The 22,341-nt window shown below is 39.8% G+C and overlaps 1 protein-coding gene and 1 long non-coding RNA gene across 2 annotated transcripts in view; one reads left to right on the plus strand and one right to left on the minus strand.

Moving 5' to 3' along the window:
• plpp4 (phospholipid phosphatase 4) overlaps positions 1 to 22,341 on the plus strand; it is a 140,169-nt gene that overhangs the window by 94,461 nt on the left and 23,367 nt on the right. The window contains exons 4-5 of the mRNA XM_048205849.1: positions 2,273 to 2,336; positions 6,481 to 6,605. Of these exons, the coding sequence (XP_048061806.1) occupies positions 2,273 to 2,336; positions 6,481 to 6,605 (189 nt within the window). The remainder of the gene's footprint in view (positions 1 to 2,272; positions 2,337 to 6,480; positions 6,606 to 22,341) is intronic.
• Positions 5,826 to 7,333, minus strand: LOC125277462. Its single transcript, XR_007186904.1, has 3 exons — positions 6,687 to 7,333; positions 6,444 to 6,603; positions 5,826 to 6,121 (listed from the first exon to the last, which is right to left on the minus strand). It is a non-coding gene; the product is annotated as an uncharacterized LOC125277462 (long non-coding RNA).

Raw genomic sequence — 22,341 nt, forward strand, 5'->3', positions numbered from 1 at the left:
GCCAACGCGAGCCAACCCCGCAGTCTGCTTTCGTCGCCACTAGTCCGTCTGTGTCGGCTTGGTGTGTTCCTGCCTTAGGCAGCGGCTTCACAGAAGGGGGCTTAAACTGCTATACAGAGCATCTTACAAGAGGATGGTTCATAATGCACCATGACCCATCCATATCTTTTACAACCCCATACCAACCTTCCGTTTGCCTAAGAAAGAGGTCATTAAAGAAACCCATTCACATGGGAGTGTAACATCCTACTTAAAACCCCAACAAACAATTGGTAAAGGAATGAGAAATTGGTATCTTTTGTGACCTGCCCAAAACAATTCTCATTCATCAGCTCTATACCCTAGGAAAAGAATAAAGATACTTCCAGAGAATCTGTAATGAATAGTATTCTTCCTATTCACTGAATTGGGTAACAGACTGAAGTGAGGGATACTACCTGAAATGATCTACCTCTACTGTCAGCCCTCCACGGACCATTAGGGGAGACACTGAAATTTTTATTATTTATCCATTTCTATCTGTCCATCCCCAAACTGAAAGTATCTTTATAACCGGTTATATAAGTGTGCCAGCATGCCTCCTACTCCAATACTGGGGGAAATAATAAATTGCTATACAGGCTAGAGAAAGAGGCCACCTGATCTTAGCGGTAGCCCTGCTCACATCTCCATCAAAGCCATCCCAGCTATGGTTACTATGGTTACAATTGCTTAATGCCTCCAACTGGAGGGAGGGCAACCGAAGAATGAAGGGGTCGCATCATCTTACTGTGACCACTCCTTCAGTAAGTTAGTTTATTCAGCAGTTTATTGCTGAGACATCTAGATATATAGAGGGAGAGCAGCCGAAAAGTGAGGAAGGTCAAATCATCTCACCATGACCAACTCCTCTAAGAAACAATTGTCTCTAGTATTTAAGCTCTAGCTGAGCTGGAAGAAGCCCACAGTAATCACAGCTCCATCAGTGTCATGAAAACTGGCCCTGCATGAAGAATGAATCTGGACAGTCCAGTGGGCTGCAAGATCAATTGGTCCATATTAAGTGAGACATGCATTTTGGTCCCCCTTTGAAGCATTTGACTTCCTCTATACCTCATGACTAAAATAAAAATGTGTGATAATGAGAAAGAATTAGTTTTAATTTGGCATACAAATGCATGCAAGTCAAGTTGTTTTTATTTGTATAGTACTTTTCACAGTCCATTTCAAAATTCCAAAGCAACTTTACAGGAAATTATGCCTTTGCATCTTCAACCTTAAAGCGTGAATGAAATACATTTTTTAGATATTTATATTATGTTTCTGGAGGTTAGCAAAATTTTTTGCACCAAAAAAATTTATAATCATGATTTTCCATCCCCATTTTCACTCTCTGTCAAAAACACAGTTTCAACCAGCATTGCTCCTTTCAGAATCACAAGTAAAGCCCATTACATATGTGATGGTAATGATAACATCGTTCTCTACAGCTTCCAGTTTGGGAAACCCTGATGTAATTTAATGTTTACTGCGCTTCATGTTGTTGATAACAAGAAATATATATATAAAAAAGTATTTTCTCTTTGTATCTTTATATAAATATGGTATAAGATTATTCTATTCAAATCACATATTCTATGTGATAAAAGCGTTATGTCAAAAGTAATCAAAAAGTAGACAGATTATATTATCTAAAATGTACAATGTAATAGATTGTTACTAATTACAATTCTCGCCATACTGTATAATTTGAAAGCAGTAATGGGCTACAGTTTGTAAGTAATGTACCCTGCTTTGGTAATGGTTTTGATTCAGAGAGTGAGGGTGGTTAATGCACAGGCTTAGTTATCTTTGTCTAATCACTCTCCATTATTATCAAGTTATCAAAAGGTTTAACAAGGTTTAACAAGAAATTTCAGTTGAAACATACGACAAAGAAATCCTGCACTGTAGTCAAAAAAAACCTTGCTGCACGTACTGTGCTACACTAACTGGGACTTGTCACAGCACTTACATATTGTTGCTCTTTTATTGTTTTAACTGCTTCTATTGTTCTCATTTGTAAGTAGCTTTGGACAAAAGCGTCTGTAAAATGATTCAATGTAAATCTAGTATTTAAGTAAATCTAAGTATTTAACAGGCATCAATTGTGAAGGCAACTGTTGCTGTTTAGGACATAATATAGTGGATTGTCTAAGGCTGATATCAGATTAGAAAGGTCACTTAACTATGAATGCTGTCTCGGTAACAAAATCATTATTAATCTGCCTCTCTTGTTTTCTCTATTTTGCAGCGGTATCTCTCGCACTAGCTTTGAATGGCGTCTTCACAAATACCATCAAGTTGATAGTTGGCAGGTAATGTAAAACCATGATTTCTGTACAATTTCTGTCAGAATTTTTCACCACTTTAAAGGAATGTTCCGGGTTCAATAAAAACTGAATCACAGAAAGGATTTTAGACTCATCATTTAGTTTTCTTTACAAAACAAAACAAAAAATCACATCTACAGTAAGGCATTTACAATGGAAGTAAAGGAAGTATGGGAATACTTCCTTTATACTCCAGGTATTACGATTGTCTGGAATAACAGCAGTTTATTGGCTGATGGCGCTTGCCCCACCCATCGAGGCACACATCACCTGTATCTCAAAAGGACGTGCTCGCGGCATCACTCCTCAGATTTCTTTTCTTCAGGAAGTGGTTTATCTGACCTGTGCAGCGAGTCATCATCTTCCTATTCTCACATTAGAGCATCATGTTCAGACAACCTTCTTTGAACGTTTTATTACAAATTATGACACATATGATATGTGTGTGAAGTACTTGGGCTATTGCCACGCTCAAGCGGCACTTAACAGCCTATCTGACTGTTGACTCGCCTTGTTTCTGAGGAAAGAAGTACATTTGGGGACTTCTGCTCAATGTATCTTTCTGGGTTCTACAAACCATACAGCATGGTTAAACCAATTCGGACATGGTTCATCTCGCTTCAACAATTGTTGTCTAGTACTGAAGGAAAACTCTATTACTGAGGCAAAAAATTCTTTCTTTTTCAGAGAAAGAAACCATATAGGAAGTGACTCCATCCCAGGTGTTGTCCGGCATTTACAGCTGATATTTTCTTAATTTTGCTGGGCTAGCTCCAAATGAAACCATTTCAGTGGATCAACGATCAAGGGGTAACCCCAAGTTGGCATTCTTACCACAGAGTTATTCGAGTTACAAAAAGTTACAAAGCAAGGGCTTTTGTATTCTATTGCTTTGAACACGACCCTGGTTTTCGATGCATGTTGCCTGGCTGGGTCCAGTCTGTCATCGCAAGAGGATCACATTGGATGCCTCTGGTAGGCTGGGGCATGGTCTTTCAAGACCGTCCAGCCTACTGAGTCTGAAAGGATGCCCATCTCGGTTGATGATGTTTGTGACTTTTCTGACATTGAAAAAAATCCTTCCCGACACTTGGGACTGCCTTGTGTTAATCAGATTGGACAACATGTCAGTGATCTCTTATCTGAATCATCCAGGGGTGATGTGTTCTCACTACCTATTAAGGCACAGAACAACTTTCTGTCTGTCAGGGGGGTTCATGTTCCAGATTGGCTGAACTTGGAAGCAGACTTGGGCCATGTGTCCACCAAAGCATTTATTCCTAAAGCCAGAATATTTTTTCCATTGTTTTCAATGGGAGTGCTGCAAATTTCATAATGCCAGCACTGTGATTTATTTCACACTGACCGATGTATGATTGGCAGGACAAATACCACACTGACCAATTGTCACATCCTGACTGTACAATGACAACAAAAAAAACAACACCACCAAAACAAGGGCCAACATACTCAGACAGACTCAGACAGGGGTAACACACTGATCTGACAAAACCCGATAAAACTAATCGAGGGACAGTATGAGGCCCAGAGAGTGGAATTTACACCCTCAATTAGTAAGTGGGATCTGGCAGAGATTTAAACAGGTGAAGGTGTGTCAATTGGTTCTGGCCTCTCTTCTGAAATAACTGAAATCATTTTGAATTCTACCTACCTCTATGAAGTGTCTTCATTCTTTTAAATAACGGCTCTTTGTGTTGTGGTGCAGGGAGTGTGAGTTGGACCTAGTCCGCTGCCCTTTCTTTGGTTTCCCACTTTATATGTGGAGAAGGCTACATCCTACACATATTCTTTCATGTGATTTGTCCATGGTCCTTCAGGGATTGACGGACTCTTTATTTTGGGATTGACGGATTCATGGAGTTTTTCCTAAGATTGTCTCTTAAGATGGTCTTACTATTGGCTCTATCCTCTCTTAAGAGGATCAGAGACTTACAGGCCCAATCAGTGAGTCCTTCCAGTTTGGATTTCATTCCTGGCTTGGTGAAGATCCCTCTTGTGGGGCTCATGAATTGACTTTGCCTCTGGGTTTTCATGCAAACTCTACTAGGAGTGTAACTTCTTCCCAAGTATTGTTTAGAGCAGCTTCCTAGGAGGATATTTGTGTTGCGATAGACCCCTCTTAATATTGGTTTGACTCCTGGCTCCCAGGTTTTATCTGCTCGAGTGGGGCTCAGATTTGTGTTTGTCAGTCTGTGCAGGGTTCACGACTGATAAACCAGCAGCTATTTGTACTATGGTATACTGTGGTATACTGTCTCCATAGTGTCAGCTACTGATGCAGTGCAAGTGAACCTCTGTCCTTCTTTTGCTTCCTTTGTTGGAATTCTGAGGAGTGATGGCACGAGCATGTTTTTTTGAGGCATAAGTGATATCAATAGGTATGTCTACATGGAGCATTGTATTCCGATTACAGTCGGTTTAAAAGTCCAATCCAAATCCAAATACTCAATGTAAACACCTCAACCAGAATAAAAATGCCCTAACTGATTGAAATTTGAGAGGAGTGGGATAAACCTTTTCTAATCCTTTCGATTAGACATGCAAACACTTGATCGGATTAAAAACTGAAACTGGAAAGTTTAGCACATGTGCAATGATGTAGAAATGGCATAATGATGCATGACACACGGAACAAACTAATGTTGTTGATGAATACAATAAATCACTATCATGTCAATCTAAAATTCACTTTCCACTCACCATCTGTGAAGTGGTGCAGGACAACACCGTCATATGTGCTTGCTTCAAACTTTCATAAAACGCCTTATTTTGGGTGCAGTTTTTACTACTTGATTAATATAGGCATCAAAACTTTGTGTGCTCATCACAAGCTTGTGACATATAAAAACACATCAATCTGATCACTTTATTTTGCGTTCATGTAAGCAACTATGTTTGGATTGGAAAGTATCCATGTAAACATGGATAATTACATCAATGAGCAGTGCCAAAGTGCCATCAGCTAATAATTGAGAGGCTGCTCACTGCAGAGACAATGGACATAAAGCTCCCCCTGTCTTGACCTAATTGGTGAAGCTAGAAGGTCCAACCACACCCTAACCCTAACCCTATTGTTAAAACCACATTAGGTTATGCTCCACAGCTTAGATCCTCAGAGGTGGAGCTGGACTAGGTAAAGCTCCACCCATTGAGCCATTTGACTCTCCAGTGAGTCCCACTTGCAATAAATTAGCAAAATTCTATACAGGCTTCAGACAGCCATAGCACCTGGAGGGTGTTCTCCATAGCACCAGTTACTGATGCAGCATCTCATTTCCTACTCAGGGAAGCAAGGTCACATACATAACTGAGATGTTTTATTGCTGGAGGATGCTGGATCCTCTCCTAGTGTCTTGGGCTATAGGCAGGGAAACATGGATGGCCAGTAGGCCTAGAACAGAATATCATGAAATATATAAAAACAAAACATGGATAATTGTAAAATATTGTGCATCTAAGTGATGTTTATTGTGCAGTTCAGAGGTTTGGAAACCTAAGCTCAACCTAAATAAATACAGTGATCTAATAACTAGATAATAGATCATCCATCACTAGATACTGCATGACCAAAATGCATTATTGTGCTAGATGGACCAATTTCCCTCCGGTAGCATCCAGCCTGGTTCAGCACACCTGCCTGTGATTTTCAAGCAATACTGAAGAACTTGATTAGATGGTTCAGGTTTATTTGATTAGGTTTGGAGCTAAACTCTGCGGAACAGTGGGTCCCCAGGAGAAGGGTTGAAGACCTATGTTGTATAAAGTTGTGTTAGGGCAGGGGTGCAAAACTCAATTCCTAGAGGGCCACAGCCCTGCAGAGTTTATTTGCGTTCACACCATGACGTAATTATGTCGTAATTTACTTGTAAAAAGCATTCACATCCTCATAGAACTTGTAATTACATCTTGTAAATTGGTAATTTTCTTAGAGCTCCTACTTGTACCATGTGACTGCTGTACCACCTGGTATGTGAGTTGGAACTAACTCTGCAGGGCTGTGGCCACCCAGGAACTGAGATTTGCAGTCATGTATTAGGATATTTGTGCTGATATTTCTAATCATACTCTTACCATTGGCTAAGATCTCTGATGTTGATCTTAATCTCAGGCCAAGGCCAGACTACTTCCACCGCTGTTTCCCTGATGGCCAAATGAATGCCAAGATGCTGTGTACTGGAGAGCCAGACCTGGTGTCTGAGGGCCGGAAGAGTTTTCCCAGCAGCCATTCCTCCTGTAAGTGCCAATGTGTAAGCTTAACACATTCATGATATGCTTTAGTAATAAAAAATAATTTATTTGGCTAAGTTTTCGAACCTGTATAAAGGAGAGCGGTGTCAGTTGTAACAGGCAGCAGCTGCTCCAATCAGCACCAAGCTACAATGATGCAAACAAACATTTTGCACATTCTCATTCTCCCTTGTACATTTACTGCATATCAGCAATATATTCATGCCAATGACCATTGTATCCTGGACATTTGTGTTTGGGCTGGGTAAGTCAATTTTAAAATATGAACACGATTGTGTTGTCATTTATTATGAAAGAAATAGCCTTATTTTCATTTTGTTTAGTTACTAGTGTCAGTGTCTAATGTCTAGTATATAAAATTTCAATAGGGTAGAGCATATATGTATATTTCAATCATCACAACTCTCTGAATAGTTTTAACACATTAATGAATATGATAATGTAGTAGGTCTTGGCAGACTAGAGAATTGACTTGCTTATTGCCACTAGATACACAGACACGGTGCTGTGAGCATGTAAGATGTGGTGCTGTTGCATGAACAGGCGTACATAAATTCCTCAGCAAGACAGAAACAAATGAGATGACACAATACAAGTCGATATGCATGCATGCTGCTGTGAGTATGTAAAACATGCTTCTGCATTAATAGAAATACATAAATCCTCACAACAGAGACAACAGAAAGACAATAGGACAGTACAGCAGATCTTTTGTCAAGATCTGTGTGCCTGGGCCTGCTATGCCGAATTGCTTAAAATCTAGTGGCTATCTGGGCTAGCAAAGCCCAAAGATATTTAACTAGTGACATGCAAGTGAGCAGTGTGTACCTGGGTGCCATACCCTAAGGTTTGTTTAACCTAAACCAGTTATAGTATGTGTGCCTGAGCAAATAAGGCTCAAACTTACCTAGTTAGAACGTGCACTATGTGATACTGTAACAAATGAAATCACATACCGCCAGTTATTCTACTTTGAAATGTGTGTTCCGTGATGGAATGTCTGTTTTTGTTTTGGTCTGTGTGATCCTGCCCACTGCCAATTTACCCAATAGTATTTCGACACCTCGGGTTGCCAGTTGGAAAACACAGCGTATTGCAGCCATGGAAGCCAGCAAACGAACGCATCAGAGATTGTGATTCTACCCGACCTAAAAAGCCTCCCCATCTATAAAGCTCTATGACCAGAGGCAAATTAAAACGCGGATAAATCAACTCATCAACTTATAGTGTAAGGCTCATCGCCTTCCATTGTCAATTGCGCTTGTTCCTGTTGCGTGTCCTCAATCTGGCAACCTGTGTGAACGTCAAGTCTGAGGAGGAGGCAGCAGGAGAAGCAGCTCTCCCCAGTATTTTGCATTTGGATAGCAGTACCCATTTCAACCTCTATGCTATGAATCTAGCTATATCTAGCTATGAATATTACATACTGCACCATTAAAGGGAAATGCACAATAAATAATACAGTGGCTAACTAACTCGTGTAACTACGTCACCTTAAAATAAAGTGTTACCATATTTTTTTTAGTCTTTTTGACTAAAATCATCTAAAATGTCTTCAATTAGCCTACTCGTTGCATTTTGTCTGATTTGCACTTCATGAACAATTTTTCTTCTTCCTCTTACTAGCTCATGCCAATGCCAATTTCATTTTTAATGTGTTCTCATTCAGGCAAAGCTTATTCAATGTTTCCTCAAGCAACAATGTTGCCTTACTGCAGATGCTGTTATTGTTGCTGTTGTTGTTAAATGCAAAATGCATGTTCTCTCGCTATATGATATTGGAGTCATTTTGATTTGTAGCTACCTTAAAGGGATAGTTCACCCAAAAATGAAAATTCTGTCAGTAATTACTCACCCTCATGTTGATACAACCATGTAAGTCTTTCTTTCATCTTCGGATCACAAATGAATATTTTTGTGATTAAATATGAGCGGTGGAATACTCCTCCATTGGCTTTAAGGGGGCCCAAACTTGTCCGTCCAGAAAGTCAGTGAAGAAAATGTTTAAATAGTCCATGCCACTACAGTGGCTCAACCGTACGTTTCTCAAGCGACGATAATACTTTTCGTGCGAAAAAAACAAACAAAAGAACGACTTTATTCAACTATTCATTTTCTCTCTTGTAGGCCTCTGACGTTAGTTCACGAGAGCTCCATGACGCATGCGCGAGAACTAAACTGACGACGGTCTTCTTCTACTACTACTTGTTACTGGCTGCTCACTCCTTAGGAGTATTACCACCACCTAGTGTTCAAGATGAAGTGCTGGCATAGCCGGAAGCGCTAAACTTTGTTTACAAGCAGGTGAACGCGCGCGCTGTATGTAAAAAACATTATTTGTAAATATGTCGGCAGATTTTGACGTAGATGAAGACTTGAATTTTTTTAACCAACCTTACTTATTCGAACCTGAATACACAGACATTGAAATGCAAGAGATGGAAGAGGCTGCCGCTGCAACACAACCACAGTCTCAAGCTTCCGAAAGATAATTCACTGTATCATGTATTATGTTTTTTTTTATTTAATATATAGCCATATACAAATAAAGACAAAACTAAATGAGTGTATCATGACTTTAACAATTACCACATACTGCTTCCACTTACCTTGTTGGTCTGTATAAACAAGTTGGGCACAGCTGTTGATTTCAGTAATCTTTTTTGTTGAACTGATTTGAAGTCGTCTGGAGAGAAATGTTCACTGCACAACTTCATGTGCTTGACGAAATTAATCGGTAAATTAACATCCCGTTGAACAGCCAGCAGCCATAGATTCAGTCGCTCACGATCATTTGATGGGAAACGGTGAAAGGTAAGCCGTTCATTTTGTGGCAATGTTAAGGCACCTTTACGTTTACTCGTTAGTTTTTCACGATTCGGACATCCAGGAAATGCACACTTTCTAACCATTGTAAACAATTACTTAGAGCGAGACCAAAAGCACGATCAATGTCGAATTCAATAGCTTACATACAGCGCGCACGTTCACCTGCTTGTAAACAAAGTTTAGCGCTTCCGGCTATGCCAGCACTTCATCTTGAACACTAGGTGGCGGTAATACCCCTAAGGAGTGAGCAGCCAGTAACAAGTAGTAGTAGAAGAAGACCGTCGTCAGTTTAGTTCTCGCGCATGCGTCATGGAGATCTCGTGAACTAACGTCAGAGGCCTACAAGAGAGAAAATGAATAGTTGAATAAAGTCGTTCTTTTGTTTGTTTTTTTCGCACGAAAAGTATTATCGTCGCTTGAGAAACGTATGGTTGAGCCACTGTAGTGGCATGGACTATTTAAACATTTTCTTCACTGACTTTCTGGACGGACAAGTTTGGGCCCCCTTAAAGCCAATGGAGGAGTATTCCACCGCTCATATTTAATCACAAAAATATTCATTTGTGATCCGAAGATGAAAGAAAGACTTACATAGTTGTATCAACATGAGGGTGAGTAATTACTGACAGAATTTTCATTTTTGGGTGAACTATCCCTTTAAGCTGACTGTTACAGTTTATTATATTTTTATTTTTTTGTCTATTTTTAAATATATTATTATATCTATATTTAATATTTGTTTATATTTAATTTTTTAACAGCCCAAGCATACATAAAGGCCTATAGAGTGATGCATAAACAAATTTAAAAGGAAAAAACTGTAAATAATAAATCAGCTTCATATCGGATTCAAAGTGGTCAAGAGCTTATGGTGTTCCATTTAAACACATTGCAAGGGTTCCACCAACAGTGGGCACTCATCTGAAGTTTCACCTCCACCACTTCAGAAGCATCCACCTCCACAATAAACTGGAGATCAGGGTCAGGAACTGACAGGACAGGCGCAGAGGTGAAACATTTCTTAAGTTTCTGGAAAGCTTCCTGAGTCTGGTCTGACCATCTGAAAGGTACACAAGTGGAGGTTAGAGCTGTCAAGGGTGCAGCGGTTTGACTGAAGTTATGGATAAACCGCCTGTAAAAGTTAGCAAAACCCAGAAACCGCTGCAATGCCTTGCGGGAGTCAGGAACTGGCCATTCAGAGAAAGCCCTTTCCTTAGCCGGATCTACCTTAATCCCCTCCGCCGAGATTATTTGTCCCAGGAACCAAACAGAGTCAGTGTGGAACATACATTTCTCCGCCTTGACATACAACTGGTTCTCCAGAAGACGCTGCAGCACCTGGCCTACATGCTGAATATGTACCTGTAACGAAAGAGAAAAAATTAGGATATTGTCAAGGTACACAAAGACAAATCTATTGATCATGTCTCTCAACACATCATTAACCAGGGCCTGGAAGACAGCTGGGGCATTAATAAGCCCAAAAGGGCATGACCCTATATTCAAAGTGCCCAGTAGGGGTGTTAAATGCTGTCTTCCACTCATCACCCTCCCTTATCTGAACCAAGTGGTAGGCATTGCGCAGATCCAACTTAGTGAAGACCCGAGCTCCCTGCAACAGCTCATGGGCAGTTGACATCAATGGCAGGGGGTGCTGATTCTTAATAGTGATGTCATTCAGCCCACGATAATCAATGCAGGGGGGAAGGGAGCCATCCTTCTTTCCCACGAAGAAGAATCCCGTGCCTGCAGGAGAAGAGGAGGGTCGGATGAGGCCAGCCGCCAATGATTCATGGATATACTTATCCAATGCCTCCCTCTCTGGTCCCGAGAGAGAGTATAGGCGGCCCTTGGGTGGAAAAGAGCCTGGGAGGAGGTCAATGGCACAGTTATAAGGCCGATGCGGAGGAAGAGATGCCGCCTGGGACTTGCTGAACACATGTCGCAGACCAAGGTACTCCACAGGAACACCGGCTAGATCCACCGCCTCCTCCTGCAACATAAAAGAAACAGAGCCAGAAGACGAAGCAGCACCCAGACAAAACTTATGACAAAAAGAGCTCCACGCCAACATAGAATTCTCTGACCAACTCACATGGGGATTGTGCTTAACCAGCCATGGATGCCCCAATACAATGGCGGTGCTAGGAGACTTTAGAAGGTAGAACACAATCTCCTCATGATGATTGTCTGAGATGACTAGGCTCACAGGGTCAGTAACATGGGTTATTTGCGTCAAAATGGAGTCATTAAGTCCCCTAGCTGTGATGGGTTTCTTGCGAGGGGAGGTAGGAATTCTCCAACGAGCCACCAGATCAGCATCCATGAAGTCACCCTTCGCACCAGAATCAACTAAGACAGAGCAACGTCTCAAGTAGGGGCCCCACCCGACAGTGGCCGGAAGAAGTTTGCGTGAAGAGGAGGAACAAGACAAGGGGGTAACGCTCACCAGTACTTCCCCAACTACTGGTGAACCCTGGCTTTTAACAGACACTGAGCTGCATAATGTCCTGGTTTGCCGCAATAAAGACAGAGTCCCTGGGATATGTGGCGTTGTCTTTCCTCAGCTGCCAAACGCATCCACCCCCACCTGCATGGGCTCCAGCTCTGGATGAGGCTCAGGACCATGGCTGGTTACTGGCAGAGGATACAAATTACCTCTCAACTGAACATGAGCAGAGCGTCTCTGACAACGCATCTCCAGACGAGTCTCCACTCTGAGGGCTAAATCCACCAAACCGTCAAATGAAGATGGTAAATCATGAATGGCAATTTAATCCTGGAGGTCATCGTTAAGACCCTCCCGGAAGCGGTCCCAGCAAGCCTCCTCATTCCAGCCAGTTAAAGCAGCAAGAGTACGAAAACGGATGGAATAATCTGTCACCGAGTGGTCCCCCTGTCTCAGCCTAGCGAGCTGGCTAGCGGCCTCCTTACCAGCCAAAAAACGATTGAAAACCTTCAACATCTCCTTCTCGAACAGCTCAAAAGAAGCACAATACGGAGACTTGGCTGCCCACACAGTAGTTCCCCATTCCCGAGCCTTGCCTGTAAGCAGAGTGATGACAAATGCCACCTTGGTGATCTCTGAAGCCTAAGTGTTAGGTTGTAAGGCAAAGATGATGGAACACTGAGTCAGAAATGAACGGCAGGACATAGGATCGCCATCGTAGGGGGTCGGTGTGGGCACTCAGGGTTCTGGAGTCAAACTGGAATGAGCATGTACAGAAGGTGAGGCGGCAGCAACCGCTCTGATGGAATCCTGGTCCCTCCGCAATTCTCTCAGCTGTACGGTGAAGTCTGCCATCTGGCTGGCCATTACCTCTACATCACGGGTGGTAGCTGTAATCTTTGAGGCATGTTGTCCCAGCAGAGCCCCATGCTGGGCGACGGCGTTCCGGACTGCGTCTGACCCTACTGAATCCATAGCTGGCCAGATCGTACTGTTAGGGTTCAGAAAGAAGAGGATTCAATTTGCAGGGTAATTCACAGTTTATTAGGGAACAGATCAAGAAGTAACAAAATAGCTGCAAGGGCTAGACTGGATAATGTCCACAGTCAATGATGGCCGGTAGCAAGACACAGTCCATGAAACTTAAATGGCAAACCAAGAACAGTCTGCAGCTCAGGAGGCCAGGGATGATGACAAATGAGTCAGGGGAGCAATGGGCAGAGATGGCAGGTGGAGCGGGGAAGCCAGAAGAAGCCAGAAGATGAGCACAATCCAGCAGCCAGAGAAACAGGGAGACTGGAGAGAAAAAATAAATAAATAAAAAGTAAAAGAAAACTAAACTTCCAAATCTGAAGGCAAAAACCACGAGAGAAAAGAAATAAAAACAAAAATAAGTAACCAGAAAAAAATATTATACTAAGGGGAAAAAAAAAAAATTAAATCAAGTTGGTTAAAACTAAAAATCAAAAATAAAACTAGAAATTAAACAGAGCTCTAGTCACAGCAAAAAAACACATAGAAGTAACTAAAGGCACAAAACAAAATTCAAACTGAAGAAAATAAAGCTTGACTAGAAAACTAGGAACAGCACAAAAAAAACAAAAAACAAGACGTGAACAGCAAGACGCATTAACACGATCTGGCACGGAACAAAAAACACAAAGGGAATATAAAGGGAAGCTAATGAGGAGTAACATGTGAAATTAATAATGAGTTAACAGGGTAACAAAAGGGCAGGGCAACAATAGACAGTTGAACGCATGACGCAAACACCACAACATGTGCCGAAGCACATGGCGAACGAACACAAACAATCACACGCTGAAGCACGTGACCGGACAAACCAGACAGCCATGCGTTCTAGACGAACAGCGGTACAAACATAAATACAAACACAAGGTAGATCAAACCGCCGTCCTGACAAACGCATCTAACTCAGCAATATCATGACGTGCTGACGTACATCTGCGTGAACGAGATGAAGGGAAGTTAGTGAGGGAAGAGTGGGAAAAATAAAAAAATAAAAATGGACACTGAACCAGATTATTTAAATATTCAGAATCAGGCCAATCAGCTTGTGCCATGCAGTATGTGGTAATGGTGTGCATTGCTTGCAGTTTGCATGTAAAGGGCCTATCAGCCAGCACCATCTAGATATGAAGAGTGATAAGATATTGAACAGCACACAGCAACACCATTACTGACTTTTTAAGGAAATTGCATCAAGTGACAACAACATAATCTGCTGTCAAGGACACTGAATGCATCTACAGCAGCGGTTCCAAACCCACAGTAGGTTGGCGACCACTGATCTACAACAACAAACAAAGTGAATCATTCCTGGCTGAATTAAAGAATATTACAGAATGCTTAAAGAAAGAAAAATAAAAGTTACTATGACAGCCAAACATCATGTCTGTGTGCCATCTGTACAAAACCTTTTGATTCTTCTGGCTTTGAAACACTCTTATAGTTCAGCAAAGGGATCTTGCCTTTACTGTGAAAGACTGTGATATTGAGTGACTCATAAATGATCTCAGAATATAAATACCCTTTGTTGCATGGTTATAATGAATAAAAGTATTTCAAAAACTCTCGAGGCATTTGGTATGTATAGATGTAAAAAAAAAAAAAAAAAAAAAAAAAAATCACAAATTTTTTCTGAGAACACTTAGATGTTAAACTGTTCAGAGTGGTTGTAGAAGAACAAAGAAAGAAAATGATGATGGAAAAGTTGTTTTAGCAGTTTATTAGTCTGCTACTCTTGAGGCTTGTGCATGTGCATTAGAGATGGTGAATTTATTAAGTTGAAAGACGCTTTGGTCTCAGATGTTATGGCTGCTTGGCACTTACTGCAGGCACAATCATTCTTTATTTCATCGTGTAGAGAGCAAATGCTTGAAAATAAATACATATATTCCATATTAGGGCAGTGACAAGCCAAAAAATTAAAACAGAAACTACAAAGTCTAACTTTGTAACACATACTTTTTTTAGCCTTCCCCAAAGCCTTTGGCTTGACTAACAGAAGTTTAAAACCTCGAAAGTCATTTTCAAATTGTTGCTTTTCTCAAGATAGCAAATTGACTTTTGAGAAGCAAATAGTCTTTTGCTATTGCCCCTCCTACTCATCAAAAGCAAAAATTAAGCCAGCCTAATTAAAACTTGGGTGCAGTTTTATCAACATTATTATTTGTTCCCTTAAAATCCTATAATGAATAAATGAATGAATCCTGAAAATGTTATTTGCATAGAAAAAAATAGCTGCAGGTACGCACAAATCCAAGGCCCTCAATATGAATCGGTGTTGCTATTGTTATGTTATGTTTGGTTATTTTCTCTCTCAATCAAACAAGTAAGTGTGGTCCAAAGTCTTACTGAGATTATGAATCTCTTTCACAAGAGTCCTGACTCAGATCCCGACCCCACCAAATAAGGCTCAATATATAAGACTAATAAGGTTTGGCCAAATGGGTAATACTATTGACATTAGCTGAGAAGTTAAAGTAAATACGATAAAGTAAAATACCATACTGGCTAAAGGATGTGCATTTATTGCAAAGACGGAGCAAGAACATAACTTAAGTGTTAAAAATGCATGTGCGCAATTCAGCTGAATTATAAAGTTTACCCTCCTTAAATTGAATGTATAAAGCAAACTGTTTCCTGAACTATCCACAAAATTAATATCAACAGTGAAATATGAGTGAATGTTTTATCTGTCAATCAGATGCATATGAAAGTTGCTTTTATTATAATAGCAACAGCGTGCTTTTATTTTCTACAGAATCATCATTGGTTTACTTCATTTTTAATATTAAAACAAAGTGATGTCTGCATCAAGAACAATATAGACTAAAAACCTGTCAATCCCTGAGTAATGTTTTTTTTTTTTTTTTTTTTTCCAGTTATGAATGTAGGCATATGCTTGTTTAGATATTCTTTCATGAAGTACAGAAAGCAACATTGTAATTTGTTGGCTTACATAATCAAAAATGTGTAACTGACATTAAAAAAACACTTTAGGTTCATTAGTTATTTGTTAACATGAACTAATAATGAACTGCACTTCTACAGCTGTCACAGTCATCCTCTGTTAGTTTGTTTTCATGGACCTTCAGTTTGTTTTCATTTGTCACGTGTCTTCTTTGTTCATTTGCCGCCACTCATCAGTCACCATGGACACTAACCTATCATCACAGCTGTTCGTTGTTTGAGTTAATCATCTGTGTTTTATCATCTGTTACCTGTTCGTCCTCAGTTTGGGGTCCGGTATTGTTTGTGTCTCGACACACTGTCTCACACTTTGGCTTAGTATTTGGATTATTCTAATAAACCCTAGGGCTTTTCATACTTGAAATAGTTAACCCTGGGTCATTCTAAACCCTGGGTGAACGGGCTTCACATTTATCTGGGGTTAACAATTATTTCTGGGTATTCATATACTGACGTTTCACACTGTACATTCCTAAACCCTGGGTTAACGTGCTCATTTGCCTATTTGCGGTGTCAGTGTCATTGATTGGATAAACACATGACCTGTTTACATAGCTCTGGCATTGCACAATCCTCGTATTGCTGACTGTACTATCGAGTTTATATTGAATGGGCGTTTCGGACTATAAAGGGAAGAATAAAACTCTTCACTCAAATTGTCATGTTTTCTGTCAGCATGACATTTTTCATAATCCCGGGTAAAAAGCGGTGCTAACCCCGCTTCTAAATTACAAGTGTGAAACGTTCCTTTACCCTGGGTTAAAAGCGGTGTTTAGAACGACAATAAGCGCAGTGTGAAAAGCCCTCCGGTGTGTTACATTCTTCATCTTCTCTGGGTCTTAAGCATTACAACAGCGTTTATTAATCTTTGTTAATGTTAATTTCAACATTTACTAATACATTTTTAAAATCAAGAGTTGTATTTGTTTATTTTGGGTGGTTGATTATGATTTCATTTTTTTAACTTTAGTTAGTTTGCTGTTTAAGCATAAACAACATCTGTAAAGTTAAGACACTCAAAGTTCCATGCAAAGGGAGATATTTTCATTTAAAGAATTCTCTGTTGAATCAACTCCACAGCAACTACATAAATGTATCCACTAACCATTCAGAAACGTCCAGTTTCATTCTAAAAGTTGTAACTTCTTCCTGAGTCTCTCCATCAGTGTCGACTCCGGTTTGAACAATGTAAGGCTGAACACCGTTACTGACAATCCTCATTTTGGCTGCGTGAGATTCTCCAGCTTTGTTGTTGTTGAGCTGTTAAAGCTCCGCCCTCTTCTGGAAAGTGGGCTGGGAGCAGCAGCTCATTTGCATTTAAAGGGACACATATGCTCACACCCTAATAGGGGCAAATTTGCTATAATAAATGATCTGTGGGGGATTTTGAGATGAAACTTCACAGACACATTCTGGAGACACCAGAGACTTATATTACAGCTTGTGAAAGGGGCATAATAAGTCCCCATTAAAGTGCCCCTATTATGCCTTTTTTAAAGGTCCCGTTCTTCGTGGTTTTTTTGAAGCTTTGATTGTGTTTATAGTGTGCAATATAACATGTGTTCATGTTTCGCGTGTAAAAAAACACAGTATTTTTCACATAATTTACTTATCTGTATACCGCTGTTTCCACTGTCATAAAAACGGGCTGATGACTTCCTTGTTCTATGAAGTCCCTCCTTCAGAAATACGTAACGAGTTCTGATTGTGCCAGCGGTTCCTGTGTTGTGATTCGACAGCAGCTTAGCGCTCCTTGCCCGGAAAGGTCACGCCTCTTACCATAACGTGGAGATGCACGCGCTCAGTGTTATTGTAAACATGTCTTTAATTTTACCCTATCAATTTGAGCCGGAATCAGACTCGGAGAACATAGATGAAGAGGATCGAGTAGAACCTGTGCAAACACGTCTTTTACAGGATGTGTCACAATGGTAAGCTGTTTATTTACAGTAGGTAACGTTACATACGCCTAAACATAGAACAATGATTCGCGTGGCTGCAGCTAAACCAGCATGTGGTTAAACAGTAAACAACAGATATAATCAACAAATAATTTAAACTGATCATAACAAACACCAACAATCGATGGTGTCCGGTTGAATTACTACACTTTTTAAAAGTTTTGGTCGGATAAGTTTCAATTGCCATCTAGTTAACAAAGCTAAACAGCGTTGCCCTTTGTGTGATAAGTTACAGAAACTGTTAAACGCACCAACGTAAATAATAAAATGCACTTACCGGTTGTGGTCCACAAACAACGCCTTCTCCAGACAAAGAGGGAACTGCTCCATCTTTCAAAAATAATCTTTGTGCGAATCCGGCATTAAACTGAATGAGATTGAGGAAGCTGTCCTCAGTAAAATGTGCTGCACATAGTTTAACATGTGGATTATAATTTTCGGGAACGAGTTAAACATAAATTGTAATCATTGATCTCTAAGTACAGCGTCCCTGGGAAGGCCAAACAAAGGTAATTGGACTGCGGGATGAAAATAACAGCGTTTCGACGACATGGCGACAAACACACTTTACAAACGCAACTCTTGCTCTTCTCCATGGGAGCGCAACAAGACCATGCCCCCTTTTTTGTGTATTCCTGTGGGCGGAGGTTAGTCAAAACACAGTTTTAGTGACGTCATTAAAGAAGGAAGTAGAGGGATGTAGTCCAAACTGGCTGTTCGTTGTAGGCGACTTCTGTTAAATAAAATATCTCGCTTGGCATTGAACTTTGAGCTTTAAAATTGTACAGATTTTATTTATACTCTAACAACAACATTACACACTAACTAAAGTTGGAAACATGGGATCACGAAGAATGGGACCTTTAAGGTTCCTAATATTGTTTTGGGAGTCTCCTACAACAGGTTTACATGCATGCAAGGTCAAAAAACACTTTCGTTTTCGCATAATATACATTTAATTTCACCTCAGTTCTCAATATTTTGTAAACGATTCGTTTGAAGCAGTTCAAAGATTCAGTTTCTCTAAACCCTTCCTTTTCGTGAGCCTACACTGCTCTGATTGGTCAGATGGCTCAGTCCTTTGTGACACGCCCATTGCCATAACTGAATGACAGCTATCAATTCGCATGACATTGTATACAATGTATGGACAGAAAAGATTTCACCGTATCAATTCTACCCGAGTCCGACGACGAAACGTCTGAAGTAGTCGATCAACCAGAAACTGATTTGCAATCACGACTGGAGTATGATGTTTCTATATGGTAAGTGTCAACTTAGTTATTGATAAGACCTGATAGCAGCATCACTGTTATCCTTTATGTAGGTGCACCGGTGGGAACTGTATCAGAATGCCAAGCGAAGCTGAAAACCTCTAACATAAGATAAACATTTAGGCCAGATGTGTACAGACTTTTTTGTCATAACTATTAACAAAGAAAAAAAATGGCTATATCATTGTTTGACATTACAATGAGTGTTTACTGTTTACAGAGAGAATACTTCAACTATGTTAGTGCGGACTAGCATCCTAACATCCTATTACAACACAGATAGAGCTCCGCTCTACTGTAATAATAAAAACGCAGTTTGTTTTACAGTTATGTAAGCAAACCGGACCCACAACTATGTTATAAACTTCCATGTAAGCCGAGCACAAACGTGAATAGCTGATAATGCATAACACTCTGTAAACAAAAGTCATGCTCCATCCTTGATCATTACTCCAAGTAATATGACAGACAAGCTGCATTAATCGACACATTTTTAGACGATATTGAACCTGAATAGCAGAACTACAGAAACCTGAGTTAAGCCGGGTGCACGCTGTGCGATTTATGATAGTCCTTTACGATGGTGGCTTGTCAGACTGTACGAATATGATCCTCATGTCACACTGTGGGATCTCAGCTGTCATTTATGTCAGATTGCACGACAGTCAAGAAAGACGCATTAAAAACGGACACGCGCATGAAAACTTGTCTAGAGTTTTACATCATCAACCCATACACGTTCGGTGACTGTGAACTGAAATGGTGGCTAACAAAGAAGTCTCTAGCGTTAATTTTGATCACGGCTTGTCTTGAAAAACAAAGACAATTTGACGTTCGTTGTAGGAGAAGTCACACTGGAGGATTGTGCGCAAAATCTTCTGACACTGCCAGAATTTCATCGGAGGTAAAATTTGATCCCAACGGCTATTAACCGGCTGTCTGTGAACATGTCAAACTAGCGATCAAAGACTACAGATTTTAGGCTAGGATTATAGGAATCTTTTAGGATTTGCAAAATTTGTCTCAGACGACCAAATCGTGGCCAAATTCGCACAGTGTGAACCCAGCTTTAGCCGGTTAGCAGGAGACATACAGACGAGGGTGTACGTTACACAACATAACATACAAAACTATGAATTTTGAATGATCACTAGAAAATATAAACATCAATTATTAATCATTCTTACAGGTTGAGATTCAGAGGAACAAGCAGGTCCAAATGAACTGGACATTGATCCATATTTTAAGACCAAGTGTTTTGTGAATCCTTCGTTAAACTCCCTGAGGTTTGAGAAGCAGTCGTCAGTAAAATGACGGGAACACAACAAAAGATTGTACTGCTGTGGTATTGCTGAAATAATGAATTTTTCCCTGGTGTCTGTATGCGCGGGCAATATGCTAATGTTTCATTGTCACATCACTATGAAACGGCTTGGGATTCGTTTTTACAAACGACTCGTTTAATTGACTCAGAGTCGACTCTTACTTTTGAGAGACAATAACTTTATATACGGTGCGATTTAAAACTTTGCAGGACGATTTCATTCACTTAGAGCTGTGTTACACATTACATGAAAGGTCATTTTCAAAAATCCATAATGGGGGCACTTTAACATTAGTTAATGCTGTGTGAACTAACATGAACAAACAATGAACTGCTGTATTTTTTTATTAACTAACGTTAACAAAGATTAACAAATACTGACAAATGTATTGGACACGGGTAGTTCATGTTAGTTAATACATTAACTAATGTTAACAAATGAAACCTTATTGTAAAGTGTTACCATAAAGGCTTTAGATGAAATAAAATTGCGGTCAAAAGTTTATCATAAATGCCAAAATTGTCAAAATTTTGCAGTTGGGCAACCATCTCTGCATCACTTCACCAATCTGGGCTTTATGGCACAGTGGCCAGATGGAGGCCTCTCTTCATTAAAGATACATGAAAGCACCCTTAGAATTGGCAAAAAAAAAAAAAAAAAAAAAAGCACCTAAATGACTCTCAGACTGTGAGAAACAAGATTCTCTGATCTGATGAACCTCAATTCTAAGCATCATGTCTGGAAGAAATCAGGCACTGCTAATGTAGAGGACAATCCCAACTGTGAAGGTGTAGCATCACGCTGCGGGGGTGTTTTTCAGAGATGTAGGGAATGAGTGACTGGTCAAAGGAAAGTAAAGGAAAGCTAAAAACAGCAAAATACTCCCATCTCAAATTTATTCTCAAATTTAGCTAATTTATTCTAGCAGCAATTTACATATTGCTGCATTAATATGTATAAAGACCAGTAATTGCATTTGCCTATTTTTTTTTTATTTGTGGATATCCATCCAATGCCATAACTGTTTAAATCTGATGAAAGAACCAAGATATCTTAATTAACTATGTTTACAAGGGTTAAAGCATTTTAGCATATGGCTGCAATATACTGCACTCACCAACAATTGCCAAAAGCCTGCACCAGTAAATTTCTGTGTGTTAATTTACAGTATTGTGTTGCATACAGAGGATTTGAACATTATGTTCTAGTGCTTTTCATCTGCTGTAAGATGACTTTACAATAGTAAAATAAAAAAATAATTGGGTAGGTAAAACTTTAAGGTTTGTGTCTAAAGAGAAATTGGTGGCTACACTTTAGACATTTTGTTGACTATAAGTAACGTTTCACCAACATGTCAACTAGATTGTTAGCGTTAATATTATAAGGGGTTAGTGTTAGTATAGAATAAGTTGACATGTATAGTTGCAACATTACTTACAGTCAACAGAATATCTAAAGCAGACCATCAAAATAAAGTGTTAGCAGATGTTAAGAAGACAGCCTACTGATACTCTAATGACTGCTAATTGACATCTAGTTGCAAAGTTACTTGTAGTCAACAGAATCTAAAGGGGACCATCAAAATAAAGTGTTACAAAATTAACTTCCACAAATATACAATAAAAAACAATAAATATAAATGTTTGCTGTCCCTACAACACAACAGCAGTCTTTGCATTAAAAGATCCAATTTTGCCTTCAAGCTCTAATTTCACTTCCAAGAGTGAGAATAATTTGATTATGTTGAGGCGATGAGATAAGGTTTCCAACATTTATTTGCTGCCAAGATATTCTCTTAATTTCCTTTTCTTCTCCAAAAGTTCTTCAGTAACCTTAATTTTGAGCCTGCGAGAAATCCAACTGCTCTTTGATGATCCGAAGATCTCA

The sequence above is a fragment of the Megalobrama amblycephala genome, linkage group LG10 (assembly GCF_018812025.1).
Source record: "Megalobrama amblycephala isolate DHTTF-2021 linkage group LG10, ASM1881202v1, whole genome shotgun sequence".
Taxonomy (NCBI): domain Eukaryota; kingdom Metazoa; phylum Chordata; class Actinopteri; order Cypriniformes; family Xenocyprididae; genus Megalobrama; species Megalobrama amblycephala.